General features: G+C 41.1%; 1 protein-coding gene across 1 annotated transcript in view; it reads right to left on the reverse strand.

Annotated features, from left to right (window-relative positions):
• cdk13 (cyclin dependent kinase 13) overlaps positions 1-20,879 on the reverse strand; it is an 89,700-nt gene that overhangs the window by 38,065 nt on the left and 30,756 nt on the right. Inside the window, exons 6-9 of the mRNA XM_062520652.1 lie at positions 14,392-14,581; positions 8,801-8,857; positions 3,912-4,013; positions 3,536-3,613 (exon numbers count right to left, since the gene is read on the reverse strand). Of these exons, the coding sequence (XP_062376636.1) occupies positions 3,536-3,613; positions 3,912-4,013; positions 8,801-8,857; positions 14,392-14,581 (427 nt within the window). The remainder of the gene's footprint in view (positions 1-3,535; positions 3,614-3,911; positions 4,014-8,800; positions 8,858-14,391; positions 14,582-20,879) is intronic.

The raw sequence follows: 20,879 nt of genomic DNA on the forward strand, positions 1-20,879 counted from the left end.
CTGGCTTGCCGTGCATCGTATAGCACACTGACAGCCTGCCTACTGTCACTGAAGCTACTGTATATGACCCTTAATAATGATGCCTTTCATTAAAGAGTATAACTAAACATGGCAATATTAATGTGTTAACATAGTCTATGTAAATTCATCGCATGGGAACCGAACCCGAAAACACGCAAAACATGCCTCGATTGTTCTCCTGTCACGCTGCGCATGACACCACGAAAGACGTAGGCCTACGTTACGCATAGCCGCAAGATTCCTTGGACCACACACATATCAAGTTCAAACAATGTAAGTTGCATAATTTTCAGAAATTCATTTAAACTAGCGGATAGGTAGCCTTAATCAATGCTTGCAACACTGTCGGAAAAAAGTTTCTCCTTCTATTTTTTAAGTTGTAGGCTACAGGTGACGAAAGCACAGGTTGACGGAACCAACGGTTTGGGACTCGTTTTCCGACTGGTGTTTTTTATTTGCAACACAGATTAATTTAGCTCGGCAGTTAGCCTGCCACCGACCAGGTTAGTTCAGAAGCATATGTTACCCCAGCAACTCAGCTGAGATTCCTGTTAGCGGGAGTAATGGAACCGAGCTCTCTCTAAAATTAGCGAGGCTTATCAAAGTTAGCCGCGATTTACGGTTAGCTCGCTTGATGGAATACCCCCCTGGGCACTTATAAAGTTCAGGACAGAAAACGAGGAGCAGTTCACTAAAAAGAAATATGCATCCAAGCAGCTATGAGTGGGTGACCTTGTTGTTGTTTTCCAATGAATCATGAATATCTCTGCTAATTCCTGTAACCAGAGCCTAATCTAGGCCTACATCATTGTTTGTTGTCTGAGACAGGACACTGATCAAGCAGCTGGGCCTGGAGGGAAAGGTCACTGTACAGCAGGTTGGAACGAAATGGGAAAATTTAAAAAAGAAATATAAGGTAATTATTTGGTGAGATATCATATGTGTGCTGCATGTTATCGCCGCAGCCTTTACAAATGAATGCGTAATTTATATATCAGCGTTTCAACAGTGTTTGTGTGTGTGTGTGTGTGTGTGTGTGTGTGTGTGTGTGTGTGTGTGTGTGTGTGTGTGTGTGCACGCACATGTATGTTTGATATTGCAGGATCTGAAAACCCCAAGGACAGGCTCAGGGACCGAAAATGGGGAAAGAACTACTGCCAACTGGCCGTTCTACCACGACATGCATGATGTCCTTGGTGCCAGGCCATGCATAGAGCCCCCTGTATTAGTGGCATCTTTTAATGAAGGTGATGATGCCACAACATTACTAATGGTAAGTAAGAGAATTACACTAAAATTGATCACTTGCATTTAACCGGTGCAAAACTTCAATGGCAACAACATATCTAAGGCCTGAAGCACATGTCATGTCTGTATATCTCCAAAACATTCAGTCCGAATGGACTTTCAGGCCCTTGTTAACTGCTGTGGCATGCTTGCAGTGTGCACATGATGTTACTGTGTATGGTACTGAACAAATCTGGTTATTAATTTTCTATGTACAGAGCATCGTTGAACCAAGAGAGGATTCTGCCTCCACTTCTGGTCTTCCAACCACCCCCACTGCTCCTGATCCCATCCTGATTCCCGCAACACCATCTCCCAGGAAGAAACGCATGAAGAGCAATCCTATCCTGGAGTTCCTTCAACAGGAATCCGCCAAGGAGCAGAAGAGGCACGAGGAGACTGAGGCCAAGACAGAACGTTTCCTCAGCCTATTTGAGAGGCTTGTAAATAAAATGGCAGAGCAGTAATATCTTTGTTCTATCATTACTTACTTATATGTTATTGCAGATGTGTAAAACCTGTGTAATAGCAGACTAGTGCTGGGCGGTATGGCCAAAAATGTATATCAAAATTCTGACGGTTTCATGGTATATGACGGTATTTTTTTTCCATGCATAATCAGGTGTTCACAACATTTTCTCTGGGTTGACTGAGGAATTACTGCTGTAGATTGACTTAGGATGGCCTATTTTACTGCCATGATGAGTGCATATTGTAGAATAATTCCACTATAGCAGATTTGCATGGCCCCATGATGCTGTTTACAAAGAGGCACTCATGATTCTAATGGCAAAGTGTGGTCAAAATACAGAACTTTTACTATGCAAATTGCACAAACCTACAGAAAAAGTAGTGCAAACGTTTGCTTCAAGTTCAAGCCCAGGTATACATTACACAGTTTTCAAGTAAACTAGAAAGGAAATATAAAACAAGTGTGACTTAGTGAAGAGACTGCTCTGCAAATACGTCTACTCTGTCAAATAGGCCCATCAGAATCATGCCGTATTGTTATGCTTTACACATAACGCTAGTAGTAGGCTAACGTTAACAGAATTCACGTGGATGTCTTGTTAGCCTTTCAAGCTTCGGTTCGCTAAGCAAAACTTGTTCAAAACAAAAAAGTTTGTTTCAGTGCACTGATGAGTCACTAACTAACCAGTAGCCTATTGTTCAGTTCATGTCTGTAACATGCTTTACTTGCTACTTGGATAATTTCAGCGAATGTTATTAAGGTAAGATGAATGATAAGATCATTAAGGTGTCGAAGACGTCTTCTGCTTGTCACATATCTTCTCCGCTGGTTGGTTAAACGGAGAAGGATTATTAAAACATAACACCTGGAGAGGGCATTTTTCATGAATGAAATTTTTTTTAAAGATATTTTTTGGGGCTTTTTTTTATGCCTTTAATCAGATAGGACAGTGTAGGGTGACAGGAAATGAGTGGGAGAGAGAGTAGGGTGGGATCCGGAAAGGACCACGGGGCGGGAATCGAACCCGGGTCGCCGGCGTGCGGTGCAGGTGCCCCAGCCAGTCGCGCCACAACTGGGGCCATGAAATTTACTACTACTACTTTCCTTGATGCGTGTGACATAGGTGTACTGTACTCGTTGGCTAATAATGACGCAATGACGCATCAAGTGCCGTCCCATTTCACAGGTAAAGATTTCAATCCCTTAACACTTCTCACTCCATTGTGAAAGGGCACTCCCCAGTGAAGGGCACTTCAATGAAGTGGTAGGGTGAAGGGAAGACTATTGGGACAGGGCCAAAGTCCCCTTGGCCTTTGGAATTAAAGTAACCCCACATCAACACTATACCTTTCACCATACTAGGAGATTGACATGGTTTTATTTCAGTTAGCCTATTAGCTGGTGTGAATAGCATTGAGCTCAATGAGAATGAAATGGTATGGTGAAGGGTATAGTGTTGATGTGGGGTATAGTGTTGAGGTGGGGATATTTTATTTGTTTTTGCTAAGAATCGATCCAAAAACCTACACAACGTAGCTTTAAGCAGTAGTGTACACAGTGACTTTCCTTTGATACAATGCTACAAAGGCTGACCAACAAACAACCAGCTAACCTTTGATCCTCAATTAAGCCCTTTACAAAATAGGGGCCAGGGCAGTTATTGTCTCACTGAACAACAAACCCGGTATGCTCATGTAAATTAAAGTTTTTGTATGATCAAATAAAAAAGACAGGTGACTATGGTAATGAAAATACCTGATGAGTTCCAATTGTGCAAGTTCCTGGTTGGCTTGAAAGATGGGCTTCTTGATGAATAATTCCCCAAGTATGCATCTACATGGTTACAAAACACGTCAAAGGCATAGAGGGTATCAAAAGTATAATTATGATCTGTATTAACATCACATTCTATAATATGAAGTAGAACAATAACAATTCCATATTCATTACATTACATTACATTTAATTTGGCTGATGCTTTTTAACCAAACATGGTAAAAGCATTTTCAAGCTTTTAAGAGCAATTCTAACAACACATTTTTACAACAATAAACAACAACCACAATAAGTGCATCAATGAGTGTAGTAAGTGCATCAATGAGTGCACTCATATTCAATAGGTGTATCTTACCCACAACTCCATACATCAATGGCTGGTGTGTATCGCTCCTCGCCAAGCAGAAGCTCTGGAGGTCTATACCAGAGGGTTATCACCTTATTGGTGTATGGTCGGCTAAGGAAAAAAAAGGAAAAAAAGAGAGACATGAAAGCAATCAAATATTGTTAAGTGGTTCCACTGGAAAACTGTAGGTCATACTGACTGTGTGGTTATATGAGGAAACGAAGGCCAAGACCAGTCTGTGAGTGCCCTGCCGTGTTCCTGGATTAAACTACTGTAAAACCGAACACTACAAGTAAAAAATTACATTTTTACTTACATACAGATTACATATTGGGAGTGATCCGTAATTCTGTCGGGATTCCAGGGGCGTTAATGTATTTAGCCTAGTGGTGTAATGGCATGGTATGGCCACGTGGTGGCGATCTGAATAGTTTTGGTTCAAATGTACAGTATGACAACCTAGGAAGAACAATGCAGGCGGAGGTCTGCGCTCTCCAAGTGCTTTTCAAGTTGTTCAATGTTTCTCTTATTTTAATACCATCATCTCCTACCATCTTCTATCTCATTTCTCAAATTAGAGGTGGATAAGAGATGGTTTACAATAAAAAGATTAAGTAGAATTTAACTGGCCTATGTTCTTTCAAGTCCTAAAGTTTAAACTGATTAAAATGGGCAAGTTTGTTCAACTTTTCTGATAATTGAAACTTTTAAGTTAAAGGAATAGTTCAGTATTTTACACTTTAAGCCTGTTTTCTGTATTGCCTAGCATGAAAACGAGTGTTTGACACCGAAATCTCGACGATTGAGCCTGTTAGGCTGGGATTATACACTGCTCAAAAAAATAAAGGGAACACTGGTTCATAGGAGTATAGCATCAAGTCAGTCACAATTGTGGGATATTGATCCGGACAGTTATGTAACAGAGGTGGTTGTGAATCAGGTTGACCCGCTTTGATGTCAATGAAATTTACTGCAGGTGTACTAGAGGGCCAACTGTGAGACGACCCCCAAAACAGGAATGTTTTTACAGGTGGTGGCAACTGGTAATTTTTCCATCTTCATCCTTCTTGACTGATTTTTCACTAGTTTTGCATTTGGATAGGGTCAGTGTTACTACTGGTAGCATGAGCCAGTATCTGGAGCCTACAGAGGTTGCACAGGGTAATCCAACTCCTCCAGAATGGCACACCAATACTTGTCATTGCCAAAAAGATTGCTGTGTCTCACATTGCAGTCTCAAGAGCATGGAAGAGATTCCAGGAGACAGGCAGTTGCTCTAGGAGAGCAGGGCAGAGTGGTAGAAGGTTGTTAACCCAATAGCAGGACCAGTATCTGCTCCTTTGTGCAAGGAGGAACAGTAGGAGTTTTGCTAGAGCCTTACAGAATGACCTCCAGCAGGCCGCTGGTGTGAATGTTTCAGACCACATTGTCAGAAACGGACTTTATGAGGTTGACCTGAGGGCCCGATAGCCTCTAGAGGGACCTGTGTTCACTGCCCTGTTCTGTGCATCCCTCCAAAGGTATGCCTCCCCAGACCATTACTGACCCACCACCAAACCGGTCATGCTGAATGATGCTGAATGATGTTGCAGGCAGCATAACGTTCTCCACGACATCTCCAGACCCTTCAATGTCTGTCACATGTGCTCAGGGTGAACCTGCTCTCATCTGTGAAAAGTACAGGGCGCTAGTGTTAGACCTGCCAATATTGCATTCTATGGCAAATGTCAATTGAGCTCCACAGTGCTGGGCAGGGAGCACAGGTCCCTCTAGAGGCCATCGGGCCCTCAGGCCACCTTCATGAAGTCTGTTTCTGGCAGTGTGGCCAGAGACATTCACACCAGTGACCTGCTAGAGGTCATTCTGTAAGGCTCTAGTAGGGCTTCTACTGTTCCTCCTTGCACAAAGGAGCAGATACTGGTCCTGCTACTGGGTTAAGGATCTTCTACCACTCTGCCCTGCTCTCCTAGAGCAATTGCCTGTCTCCTGGAATCTCTTCCATGCTCTTGAGACTGCAGGGGGAGACACAGCAGTCATTTTGGCAATGGAACGTATTGGTGTGCCAATCTGAAGGAGTTGGACTACCCTGTGCAACCTCTGTAGGCTCCAGATACTGGCTTATGCTACCAGTGGTAACACTGACCTTATCCAAATGCAAAACTAGTGCCAAATCAGTCAAGAAGGATGAAGATGGGAAAATGACCATGTGCCACCACCTGTAAAAACATTCCTGTTTTGGGCGTCGTCTCACAGTTGGCCCTCTAGTACACCTGTAGAACATTTTGTTGACATCAAAGCAGGTCAACCTGATTCACAAACCACCTCTGTTACATAACTGGCCAAATCAATATCTCACAAGTGTGACTGACTTAATGCTATACTCCTATGAACCAGTGTTCCCTTTATTTTTTTGAGCAGTGTACTTGCCGTTAGACCAAGCGTAAGCGTATGCGCCCGTGTGCGACCTGCTGTGTCCTGTGTACAGACTCGCTGCAGCATTACGCACCCAACTGGAGGTGTTCACTAGGGGGAGACTATAGTAATTCAGCTGTAGAAGTTGGCCATGTGCCATTGTTTACTCTCATGATTTCCCCCGTCGTTGATTTCGATAATGCATCTTGCAGTCACTTTTTTGGCAATGATCGCCCCCTACTTTATTGTCAGTATTGCATCTCGCGGACGCGTCATGTTCGCTTGCGACGACGTGCACGACCGACGCACCAAACGACCGCAAAATACGCGAGGCAGCCATGATACGAACACGAACGCGTTGTCTGCGGCAAGTCTAAACCTGCCTTTTGTGCAATTTGGCAGCTTTAGAATGGTCTCTGTATGGCTTTAACATTGCACGCTTTGTGCATGGACTATTCTGTCCTTAAAACACCCCTAAACATTCGTTTTTAAAAATGTGCAGCTCACCGAGTGGTTACTGGTCTTCAACGATCTTCTATAGCAAGTTTAGCAGCAAACTACAGCTTCTGTCATCTTTCATCAGGGATTTTCGAAATCCCGGAAGTACTTTTTCAGATACCTCACAACCGGGTGTGCCTAATATAACACAACAGAATTTGAATTTCACTGCGAAACTTGCTATAGAAGATCGAACTATTCCTTTAAGCTTAATTGAAATAAATTGTATTAATTACTGTGAACTCAACTAGTGGATGTTTCTTTATCTTAAAGGAACACTTCACCGATTAGCATTAAGCTTTGTATCTTTAGAAAACCAGTCATGTTTCTGAATGGTCGTGCATCATTCCCTTAGTTTGCCTTGAGATGGGAGAAATACGGATTTCAATGTTGGACTTCCTGCTTTCAATGATGTAAAACAGCAAAAGACGGATTCCTGTGTAGTTCTGGCAATTAGTCTCTGTTGTTGGTGTAGGCTAGCCTAGGCTACTTTTGATTTGAGGTCGGCTACGACAGTGGCCCTAGAAGCTCCGTGTGTGAAGGCTAGTTCTGATATTTAACTTTGCGCAAGGTGTTGTAGTGGCGACTTAAATCTTTCATGGCTGATATAGTTTCTAAGCAAAACTTGACACATGGGTTTGCCTTACCATTCTATGAACAGACACTCTGCTTCCAATTTTGACTGAAAGGTAGCTACGGTTTTCTTAATCAAGCTTTCTTTCATTTTTGCACTGCTTTTCCTCGGCGATGGTAAAGGTCCGAGGCCCCAAGATTGTTTGCATAGGAAAGCTCTATCTATCGGCGAACAGTATAATTACAATGACGGGTGCGGTAAAAAAAAAAAAAAAAAAAAACGCATTTGTAAAAATGATCATCTGCGGAGTGAGGAGGGCCGCCAGTTGCCCATCCCTGGCCTAGAGCAAGTTGAAGCTCTGCAGGGATTGACATGTTGATGTTTTCCGATGTTGTCGCATGCTTGTCACGTCATTTCTATGTGACGATAAACACAGTTTTGTGTTTTTCATCCTTTACACGGTGACGCGAGAGTGGAGCGTTTTTAAGATTTCCACTCCGGAGGGCGGTTTCATCTTCTTGCGTTTGCATCCACCCAAAACGCCGTTACAATCATGCGAAATAGGCACTCATCACACCCACCGAACTTGAAGGACTGAATGCTCATCATAATCCCATAATCATCATAATCTGATGACAGGTTTCAAGCTTCGTTAAAGCGATGAGAAGGATCCTTGTTTGTTATGCATTAAACACTTGTTTCTTTATTTTCCCTTTTTGATTATATTTTTGCGCCTTCACTTGGATTATTGGCAGGCCTAACGTTGACAAGGCTGGTGGATAGCGTTATTTACCATCAAGGGGTGTGCCAACTCGTGGCCTACCTCCGGGTTCCTTTGCATTAAGGCGATACTTCAGACTTTTCCTTAATGCAGAAATCGCATAGAACATGCTCGCGAACAGTTCCATCTGGGCATTTTTCTAAACTTAGGCTAAATGTTCTATTCACTGGACCAAGTAGTGCTTTCTTGTCTGCCTCCTTCAGTCAGTAACCAGAACTGCACTTGGTCAGAGGTCACTAAATGTGAAATGTGATTGATCAGTAACATGTTACGCTTCCTGTGATTAATTAATTGAAATTAACAAGTTATTTTGACAGCCCTAATAATAATCCTGACAGAAACAACAGGGCTTGATGAAATGTTTTAATTGAAATGAACAAGTTATTTTGACAGCCCCAGTAATAATCCTTACAGAAACAACAGGGCTTCCGTACCATCCAGTGCTCAGGCCCTGCAAATATATCACTAACAGTGCGTGAGAGACTTGAGGTAAAGTAAAGTGTGATGCAATAAACTTGGGAGGTTTAGATTTATATTACCATCAGTGGTATTTGGGAGGTTTAGATTTATATTGTCATCAGTGCTTTTCCATGTGGAAGATTATTGAACTGGCAGATACTGAATTACTCTCACCTTTCTTCTGAGTTGTAGAGCCTGGCCAAACCAAAATCAGCCAGTTTAATCTGCCCCCTGAAATACAGAGACACAATTATATACATTTTATTTATTATATCCTTCTTGGTCTTGTGGCAAAAAAAGGCTTGTTGTGTGGTACTGCTACATAGTACAGGTATACAAAATACACACTACAATGTAAACCAAGAAAAATAGACATTTTAAATGGTATTAAACCCATGAATACAACACTTAAAATCAGCAGTTTTGAAAAAGGTAGAGGTAACACTTTTTTTTTAGTTTAGGGTGTCGCTGTTACAGTGTACCTACCTAATTAGGTACAGTGGTACAACCTGTGTAACAACTGTACTGTACAAATGTACTATCAGGTACCATCATTGTACTTGCATTATGTATTTGTGGGTACCTACATATAGTTGTTACATTGTAATACTGAGTACACACTTATTACTCTTTGATACAGTGGCATAAACCCGCAACAAGGTTGTAGCAGCACAGCTGTTACATGTACACTTAAGACAATGACCTCTTGACTGGAGCTAAGAAGAATGGTTTGTATATCAAATATTTCATGACCAGATTTACCCCATCCAGCAGGTCTCAGGTCAGCCCTTTGCCTCTGATGAAAAATGTAGGCAAATTGGCAAAGTTAAAAGCACTCAGTATTACAATGTAACAACTATATGTAGGTACCCACAAATACATAATGCAAGTACAATGATGTTGTTACACAGGTTGTTGTTACCTAATTAGGTAGGTACACTGTAACAGCGACAACCTAAACTAAAGTGTTACCAAGGTAGACTAAGGAAAATGGGGTACCGCTTTATCTTACAGGGTCCTTATCTTGTCCATACATTCGTGTTTTTTGTGTACCTACAGATCATTAGTACACTTTATTTCCTTCCCCAAAGAGAAAGGCAACTTTGGCAAAGTATTGTAACAAGCACGTCTTATTACATGTGTACTAATGATCTGTCGGTACTAGGGGTGTAAAGATTAACCGATACGTATCGGTAATCATTCGGAAACCCCTGGATCGGTTTAAATGTACTATGCATTGATTGATAAATTGATTTTAAAATGACGAATCCGAAAACTAACATTACAACTTATGTTACTTTCAAAATCATGAGACCCTGATTTGCTAACACACCAGAGCGTCCAGCCTTCTCCAATGAGGGTAATAGCTTCACTGCTAAAGTGGCAAGTGGAAACAAACTAGTTGTGGAGTTTAGTGAAACGCAGATAACGCTGACGTTAACGTGTGTTGCAGTATCCTGAACAAAGTCATATTCAGTCGTAAGCACAAGCCTTAAACCTAGCTTATAGGCTACAACAAAACACCCCTTGTCCTGCATTCCCCTTTCTGCGGGTGTCTGCCCAATGCGTCGGTGCCTTACTGTATGCCAGGGAAAACATAGAGGTGTTTGGTCGCATCTAACTTCATCTCTGTTTGGATCCTAATGAATGCATTGGGCTAGCTAAATGCTATCAAAGTTGCGCCGCGCGCCAGAGCCAGTGAGTGCTCGCATTGAAACGTGAGAGGTATGCATCAACTCGTCTTAATTAACTAATTAACTGCCATCAACGTCTTTAAACGTCAATTTAGACACATACGTTGACTGCCATTGATTGTCTTTAGACGTCAATTGCATTTTTCAATGGGGAGGGGTCATGGGTGAGCTTGGGAACGATCTGGCAGTTTCAGGCTTGTAAACAGACTGTACTAGCGATCCGAACCGCTAGCAGTGCCATTTGGATGATTATCTGCCTGCAGAGTATCTGCCTGCAGAGTGCACATGTAGAGATGCAACAAGGTAACAACACTGAAGATCGACCACAGTGGATCTAGTTTGCACGCGGTGCAGGGAATAAATATGCTTACTTCTTACATCAAGGATGGAAAACATGTGAACGGTATGATCCATTTACATTGGATATTGCTGTATAGACTAACAACAACTTTGCTAGTGCTAGCTTGCTAAGTCTACCGTCCTGTTCAGAGTCTATAGCGACCATCAGAGTCCCTAGCAACCTTGACGAGACTGACGAGATAACAGTGCAATCGTTGTTGACATACTACTGAAACGCTAACGTTAAAAAGTTGATTTTCACAAAAAGATCGTTTTCTCCATTTTCTGGCAGCCAATGAGTTAAGGGAATGACATAGTTTAATATTAAAAAACGGTGAAGTGTTCCTTTAATGGATAAATAAATAATAACATATAACTACATTTATTTTGGATCTTTTGTAACCTAAGTTGTGTTAAATTTATGCGATTTAGTCGCGCCGTACACACGCCCGGACTCGAACTCGCATTGTAGACCTAGCAGAGACGGATCGGGAGTCGTTCACAATAAGGGTACGTGGCCAAGCACTAATCTTCATTGCCAGCAGCAGGCTTGGTGTATCGGCAAGTCAGGTTCGAGTCAATTGATTGGCGAAGTGCTTAGACAAAGTGACCCCCCCCGTGTCGCTCTACGGCTTTGAATTAAACTTCGAAGCAGTCACATGGGTATGTGTGAAACGAAGCTTCGAACGTCACTAGTCACGTGATTATCACAAAGCGAATCAAGCTCCGATACAAAGCTTTGTTCCAAATTGGTTCATGTCTTCGAAACATGCCTCGAAGCAGCTGGTTCACAGGTAACATCACTACCTATTACTGCATCGTATCGAATCGTATCGCATCGTAGCGAATCGCACTGAATCGTGCTGTATTAAACCGCATCGTCTTTGAATCGTATCTTAACTTTATGAATCGAATCGTCTTAAAAGGGAGAGATTCACACCCCTAATCGGTACACAAAAATACATTATATGGACAACATAAATGTGTGATATTATTGTTACATAGGTTGTTATGATGTACTTCATTATTGGAACAGGGACCCTGTAAAATAAAGTGTTAATGAAAATAGCAATAATAACAACAATGTCAATACAATATCAATGATCAATAATGAAAACAAACAAATATCATAAATATAAAAACCAAAACTCATAAGAGCTTGTTTGTCATGGACACGCATCTTACCATTAACTAAGTGTAAGCTTAACAGATTGGCTTTAGACTCCTCTTGAAAGAAACAAAACTACTGCAGGGACATAGAGCACTGGGCAACTCATTCCATCAACCTAGAACCACTGAGCAGAGTCTTGAATTTCACCTAGCGTTTATGGCTGGTTGACACAACAAATGCTCATCAGAAGCCTGCAGTGGGAGACTTGGTTGTCCTATGGTCCAAAATGATGGATTTCAATGTAATTCTGGCCGCTATAGGAAGCCAATGAAGAGTAACTCAGAGAGGAGTATGTGTCCTCTTTGGCTAGGTGACGAGGTGTGCTGCAACATTCTGAATCAATTGTAACAGTCTCATTATACAAGCAGGCAGGCCAGCAAACAGTGAATAACGATAGTCCAGTTGGGAGAGAACTATGGAATTTGTGAGGAGTCTTGTGTCAGACAAGGTCTTATCTTCCTAATGTTGTAAAGGACAAACAGACATGATTTTGCAATTGAGGCCTCAATCAATTATGATGCCCAAGTTACATGCCAATCTATTTGGGGTCTGTAAAGATGAGTCAAGCTGGTATTATTCTGTTGGGGGACAGCTGTTTTAGGTGGAAACACCAAACAATCCATTTTGGAGAGATTAAGCTGAAGATGCTGATCTTTCATTCAGACTGAAACATCCTTAAGGCATGCAGAAATCTGATGAGAAACAGTAGTCCTTAGATGGGAAAGACCGGTATAGTTGAGTATAATCTGCATAGCAGTGACAGGCAAATCCATGAGAGTGAATGATCTCACCAAAAGAAGTGGTGTAAATAGAGAAGAGAGGGGGATCTAATATTGATCCTTGACACACACATGTGGTGGTCATGAAACTTTGATACCCGTCACTGCCAAGACATGCTAGCTCAGATAATGTAGAAAAGAAAATGTCTTGGCTTACAGAATCAAAGGCTACAGATAACTCAAGTAGAATTAATAGTGATGACTGAGCCTAGCAACTCTCAATGCTTCAGTCAGAGGCAGAAGAGCAGTTTTGATAGAATGACCACTCGAAGCCAGACTGCTTAGGGTCTAGTATAGTGATGCGCGGGTAGGCCCGTAACCCGCGGACTCCGCGGGTAACCCGCGGGTCGGGTTGGGGCGGGTAAAGAAATTATCAGTTTATTTGCGGGGCGGGTTGGGGCGGGTCATTAAAAACAAACTTACATTTTAAAATCCATGCATGTTGCGTGCAATTCCCTATAGCCTATATTAATGGAACCGTATGTAGGATTGTGGCCAAAACAAGTAGGCTAGCCCACTGCAATTACTTTCAAAATACTGTTGCGTGGCGTATTGCCTCTCCCTCCCCTCTGAGTCGCCGTTGCCAGCTTGCTGCAGGATCCAACAGGAACAGCAACAGGCTGCTAGCTTTCAATGGCAAGTGCTAATGTTGTTTTTCTCAGCATAATGACAGAGAAACGAACTCTGATAATGCATTGCTAACGTCAGCAATGACTAGCCGTTATTATTTCCCAAACAATTCCTCGACCTTTTCAATTCAATGAGCCACCTCCTCCATATGGCTCCACATAACGTTACTTTGCACAAACATGCATAACTTGTTTGTTCGACTGTCATAGGCTATTTGAAATGTCAATTTACACTAAGTAGCTTACAAGTAGGCTAAGTTAGCCAAACTGATGAATCTTTAGGCCTATCTGTCCAGGAGCAAATTAACAACACTGACTGTCTTCAAATTCTTCTCCGTTTTCAGCCGCCTCAATCTCCTATAGCCTACAAATCCTTGTTTTCTTTCGGACGTATTTCGTAGGCTATAATGTTTAGCCTAGATTACAAACGCTGCTTTGTAGGTTTTTGCTGTGTATTTCTAGATTTTTTAAATGTGTAGCCTATCATCTTGTTATAATGACCTGATTATCGTTCATATTCATAATCATAGCCTTTGTTGTTGCCAGTTTACAGGCGATGTTTCCAAGCACTTACAATGCCCAGTATAGTCGCGGGTGCGGGGCGGGGCGGGTTGTCAAAATAGATACAGTGGTGCGGGGCGGGCTGGGGCGGATCAAATAATTTCATAAAAGCGGGACCCGCGGGTTGAAAAAATACCCGACCCGCGCATCACTAGTCTAGTAGGTTATTCTGATACAGTAAGTCACAGGCAATGTCGGAACCATGGTTTGATTAAATGTACTAAGTAAAACAAAGACTTGCTTTGAAAACCAACTTAAGATACAATTTGAGCCCAGGAATGTGTTTGGCACATAGCCTACAGGTGCATCTAAAAAAAAAATCTGAATATTCATTGTACTTTTTACTTCAAAAAGTTAAACATTCATATTACAAATGGTTTATTCTAACATTTTGAGAGTTTTGATCTCCAAGAGGTGTGAACCGCAATCAAGATTAAAACAAAAAAGTCTTGAAATAGTGTGAGGAACCTAGAATGTGTAAAAGCCTCACTTTCTGCACTGATCAGTTAAAGTAATAATGATAATTAACTATCATTATATGTTGCATTTTTAGATGCACCTGTAGATGGTTAATAGAGCACATGTTACTCACTTGTTATTGAGAAGGATATTTGAGCACTTAATATCACGGTGCAAAAAGTTCTTCTTATGGCAGTAGTCAAGGCCTTCAAGAAGTTGCCTCATGAAGGATTTGATATGACTTTCATTGAAGTGTACCAAGCCAGATTCCAGAAGCCCCATAAGGTCATGGTCCATGTACTCAAACACTAAATAAAATGCCCCTGTAAAAGATCTCAGGATTAACAATAAGAAAAATTCTCACATATTTACTCTGTATGGAGAAAACATCTCCAAACATGTTAGCCACCAATCCAAAATCCAAAATTTTACCAGAATAAATAATGCATGGTAAACAATTTTAGAAAAAAATAATATATGTATCGTGAACACATAGGAAGTTGAACAACTTAATATTATTTCATATACAGGGGATATAGTATGATATAAAATACTGCAAATATCCCAAACATTTTCTCCAAAGAAATTGTCTGTGCACAATCTGTGTCTGTACAAACAAATAATCTGCCAGACTGTAGCATTGGTGTTTTTCTTTTAAACACCTTAAAGCAACACCATGTAGTTTTTCAACCTTTATAATACATCTCTAAGACCCTTGTGATGGTACATCGATTTACAATGGGTTGAATGACACGTCTGCCATAGCCCGACGGTGTCTGTATCGATTTTACTGGCACTAGGGAACTTTGGGGTTCGGGTAGGAACCTGAAAGAACTACAAAATTCGACTGCTTTACAGCATACACTTCCCCCACCACTTCCTCAAATTCCGTGCGAGCCCAATAGCGTACATGTTGAATAAACAGTAAAAGATGTTGATGGCCGAAGCAGCAACGAAACCGAAAGTGTTATGATACAAGTGTAAACTCAACTGATGTTGAAGTCGCGATTTATAACGGAGCCCCTTTTATATTATGACAAAAAAAACAGTTAGTAGCCTAAGCCTATATCTAAACGGGGTGTACACATTTGGTATAGGGGCTGGCCTAACTAACCTAATGACTGAGTCATGTTTGTTCATTTACTTTTCTGGTGAAGTGTCTTACCACAGGCTATAATGCAAATCAACTTTTACTTTGCAGATAGCTTCATATTATAATATTGACCATAGCCTATATGCCATTACCATAGGCCTACAAACAATTGAACATATTCATTCTGTAAACAGTATAATGACGCTGCCTTATAAACATGAGCTAGGCTACGCGATCTAAAACCCATGAAATTATATTCATATGACATGCTGAAATGTGTGCTATAGGCTACTGTAGGCCTACCTGGAATATACATTTTACACGCAACGCAGGCAGTCCCGAGTTTTCCCAAGACGTGAGAACTCCTCCTGCAGAATTCGGCTGGTCAACAAATGCACGTGTATCCTAGCTCAGTGGGTTAGTTGCTCAAATGTGCCGTCATAAGAAAGTGGCTCTGTCTTAGCGTGGCTCTATCATCTAGTGTCATGCTGCCAACCAAACTGCTCGGGAGCTGGTTATGTGTGCTAGTAATAGCTCAACGTGTAAATCTACCACCTATACTGACCAAACATCTTGAAAAACAAAGTTATCACGTGAAATATTCTGTCATCATATCTTAGAAGAGCTCTGCCTCTCCAAACATTTTGGGCGTGCAAATAGCCTATATGCCACTACTATGGACGTGAATACCAAAGCATGCAATATCTGGCGACCATTTTTTTTATGTTAGAGACACTGAAAATGACCACCCTAGATAAGGCTACGCTATTGTGTAATCGTTTTTTTATATATATATATTAATTGTAATAGTAATTGACCAACAATGACCAACATATCCCAATAACAAGAACGTGCACAGACCTGAGCTGAAAGCCTAGCTTTACAAATGTATCACATAACTGCTATCGTAGTACCACATCATTTAATATTTAATGTGCAGCTTCAATATGTCTAGATAGCCTATATTGTATGTCTAACTTGCTTCTGGTGTAACCGTGACCGATTTTACGACATAAGTAGAAGAAAACACCATTTCCCAACTGTAGGGGGACCCCGAGAGCAAAACTTTCATGGTGTTGCTTTAACAGGGTATCTTGACATTTTGAAGACCAATCACAGATATCTTCATTGCTGTAACATAGGCAGGTAAAATGATACAACTGTCAAACCATGTTTGGTGCGAAGCTATGAAGGTATATTCGGTGCAAAAGTCACGAGCACATTTAACTGCAGATTTCGCATTCGCACACTAAAGTCACAAATGTGTAACCGTAAATTTGAAGTTGTACATGTTTTGTTCATACTTTGTAAACACAAAATAGGGCTACGGGTTCACAAATCCGTTTTACAGGTTCACACATCCGTTTTACAGGTACACAAATCCTAACCTGTGCATCACAATGTCCTGGCCTCATGCCCTCGAGACTTTTGCCCCATTTACACTGCAACGATTGGGGCAAAACACATTCGCACATCCGTGTTTCATAATCTGAGAACACGCACAACATTCGTACATTTGTAAACCCAAATGTGAACTAATGCAACAGAAGTTGTGCATCTGTGAAACAAGTCAATTGATACAAGTGCTCGAATCTCCTTCTATGAGTTTCAGCTGTTGTTTTCTGGACAGATACTTTTGCACCATTTATACCACCTAGCCAGGAGCAAAAAGATTTGTATGTGTGCACGGTCGAGCGAATCAATCGAAAAGAAAACAAGGCGTCCGGATCTGGATCCTGGATCGCGCACAGGCATCCCTGTGCGATACGTACGGGATAATGGACGACACGCCGTGCGGTTATTCAAAGTTAATGCACGTTCTAGACGGTGATACCGCCCGACGCGAAGCGGTTAATGCACTAGAAAAGTGCATTAACTTTGAATAACCGCACGGCATGAAGTCCATTATCCCGCTTATTCCACTGTTGCCACTTGCGTTGTGTTCGTTTCCGGTGTTAATTTAATTGTTTTAATCGCTAGAACGGTATTGTAACTACGGTAACTACTTTTCCCAGACACATTTCAACTAATTTCTCAAACTGCGGTTACTAGTTCTAAATGGATGGTTGCTATGGCCAAAAGCCAGTCGTTAGTTCTAATCTCCCGTTGTCAAGCTGGCACATCCCAGGATTCTGATGAACGGTAACTTTGAAAGATTGCTATTTTTCTTAGCCTACTGCCACCTAACTACAGTGGGTACGGGTTGAGAATGCACCTTCTCCCGCGGGACTCCCGAAGAGATCCCGCAGGCTGTCAAGCCGATTTTTTTCGAGGCTAAGGCAATGTACCCAAACAACCACCAGGTGGCAGAAAGTTTCAACCCGCATTTCAGCTGCATTTAATGATGAAGACCGCATATCCGTCAATAGTCGACTCCTTAATCTCATTTAATCATCAAATTTGACAACAATCAGCTTAAATGTCAAATCATATGTATTTCTCTTTGTCGCCATGGTATTGGGGGAAACGCGGAGAAACAGTCCTTGTATTTTTTCTTCACGTTTCGTTATAAGAAATATATAGGCTAAGTAAATAAGTCTTCTTCCGTATTGAACAGACGCTCGGCATGTCAGATTGCAGTTGCAGAGTTTTCGAATGTTTTACAACCCAGTTGGTATCCGCTGTTCATTCCGACATATCCCCACTCGGCGGTATTTAACTTTTTTTTCAAACAACGTGCCATTCCGACATGAGGTCATTAATAGGCTATTAATGTCATAACTATTAGGCTATCATTAGGCTTACTATTCATGGCTGTAGGCAGCTATGAGGCCAGAGATCTGGACCTCATCGGTTTTGAGAGCTGGAAATACATGTGTTTGCTAAATATCGGTATTGTTGTGCATGTTGCGTTGCCGACTCGGGGAAGTGAAAGCAGTTCTGTATGGACACTGCACGTTTTCATGGTGATCATCGGCGCAGCTGTAGCTGATTGTGAAAGCCGATTGGAAATACATACGTTTAGAGCGAACGTTTCAACTATGTTTGCCATGGTAGACAAAAACACTCAAATAAAACAATAGCCTAAAAAATAACTGTAGTGCGTAATGGACACGGCACGGCTCTATATCCTAAATAATGTTCGAGGTTCGCCATTTGGTAATATGACCTATCCTTACTGACAATAATTTAGATTGAGCACAACTAAAGTTGCACGAAGGCAAAATACAGTCCTAAGCCTATTACATAGCCTATAGCCTGGCCAATTAGCCTATATTGTAGATGTGCAAAACCTATTAAAATATTGCGAAAGAGAAAAATGGGGTTGACTATTGCCTTTAGTATGTTACGGCAAAGTTGTGAAGTCATGTCAAACATTTCCCAAAAGTTCAGACACCTAAAACGAGTCTCTCGACCGAAGTTCTGTCACCTTCACCATTTTTCACCGGTTGTCATGGGAAACCACAGGGGTCGTTAATCCGCTTGTGATTGGTCAGTTGTAAAAAAGACAGCATGACGTGAGGCGTTTTTCTGCCAGAAGTTGAACATTTCTCAAATTCGAACTGCTGAAAAAAGACGGTTGCAGTCGCGTTTTAAAAGAAGCCAGCAACTTTTTTGAAAACACGGTCTACTCCATAGGGTTATAATGTAGAACAGACGCCGGCAGCTGAGAAAATGACGCTTAGTCTGAACGTACCCTAAGCAACAAAATGCAAATGAAATACCAAAATACTTAGAGCTAGTTATCTACTGATTTGTCCCAGTTTATTTATTTGTCTCCCCGACTAGTGCAGAAAAGTGAAGACACACCACAATTCGCTCTGAGTAGGCTGGGCTTCGCTCTGCTTAGGTCAAAAAGAAGATCTATTGTTCACGACAGAATTTTGGGCTGGTGAAATAGGCTGCATCCACATAGTTGACATTATTTTGAGGAGGAAGTAGCCAACCAAGCTCAAGTAGCATACAGTCAGACGAGCCTTAGGTAGTACAGTAGTTGGGAAATTAGAGCTTTAAAAAATATCGGCGCAAATTATCGGCCGAAATTATGGTATCGGACCGATAATAATATTTTAAAAATGTCACTTATCGGCCAATAATATATTGGTCGCCGATATATCGTGCATCTCTAATAATTAAGGCGAGACACGGCAGTTGAAAATATTGTTTTTGTGACCTCCGGTCAATTTCGAGATTTTGTGCTAGTTTGCTACCTTAGCATGTATTCTACCACCCTACTACAACAACAAAGTCCGATTTGCACATTTAGGTGTTTATTTCACGAACTTTTGTGTGCTCGCGCCTATGTATTTCTCCACATTTTCTCACAAGTTCCCATTCTAAAGTGTCATGTACTCCCGCGACCGTGATCCAAATCATATCGTGTGTGACACCGTTGGAAAGCCCTGTTTCTCCTACATGACGCTATGCAATCCAAATATGGACATTTCCTTTGTATTAGCAACCAATCGCGAAAGTTCAAAGACGAGTCTAAGCTGAGAATGAATCTCATTGGCTGTGTTTCAAGGCTGTTTTCTCAAAACGAGTTATTTGCGGTTTTGAGTCATTTTCCGGTAGATACTTCTCAGCCTCTGTAGCACCTATGTACACCAAACTTTCCAGTTATACACTTAGCAGTATTCTGAAGACATTTACTAAGGGATTTGTTAATACATCATTCCTGGTCTGATTTATGTGAAATGTTAATCAAAAATGCATGGCAAAAATCGTTTTTTTTAAGGCTATGGACAGTATATTTGGATTTCCTAGGCAATGAAAGCAGATATCCTGAAATCCTTCTGTAATTTTATTGTAATCTTGTTTGTAAACAACATGAAAGAACTAGAAAATGTAATTCCATGGAAGGAATTACCATTGCATGTAAATGCAAAAAGGTTGCTGTGTAAAACATAGTTAAAAAGACAACATAGGCTATGACACAGAAGCATAGATAAATAACAATAACTCAATTCCAATTCCACTGAAATTACTTGGAAACCCACATTTAAAAAGCGATTTATGAAAATGCATCAACATAGTATTTTGGAAAATAACTCCTCATTTATTAGAATTTAAAAGATTGAAGTTGCCAACTTCAAACGAGTTGCAAGCGCTGACACTTTAGTAGCCTACTGAAGTTCACCTACAGTGAAACGACTGGTAGCTTACATAGCTTACATATCTACACTTTAATGCAGGTTAAAAGTATTGGAATACGGAATACAATCTCAAACAATAATCAACGATGATGCAGCAAGGTAGGATATCTAGCAAAACGTTCTTACAGGATATTTAATGTTGGCTACACAACCATATTACAGGATGAGCTAGTATGTTCTTCAAAGTGTTATGTGTGTGATCCTATTAGGAATGTACAATAAGCTGTTAACAAAGGTTTTTGGATTTGTGAATGATATGAAAATGCTTTAAATGATTGCCTGGCTAGCAGTAACTAGCTAAAACGAGTGCTAGCTTGCTAACAAACAAACAATGATAACAACTTAATGCAGTTTGTACTAGAAACGACTGTGAGAAAAAGGCAAACCTAAATAGTGCAACAACTAGTAGGCCAGGCCTATGTCTATCCGGTT

Source organism: Sardina pilchardus, chromosome 19, assembly GCF_963854185.1.
Source record: "Sardina pilchardus chromosome 19, fSarPil1.1, whole genome shotgun sequence".
NCBI lineage: Eukaryota > Metazoa > Chordata > Actinopteri > Clupeiformes > Clupeidae > Sardina > Sardina pilchardus.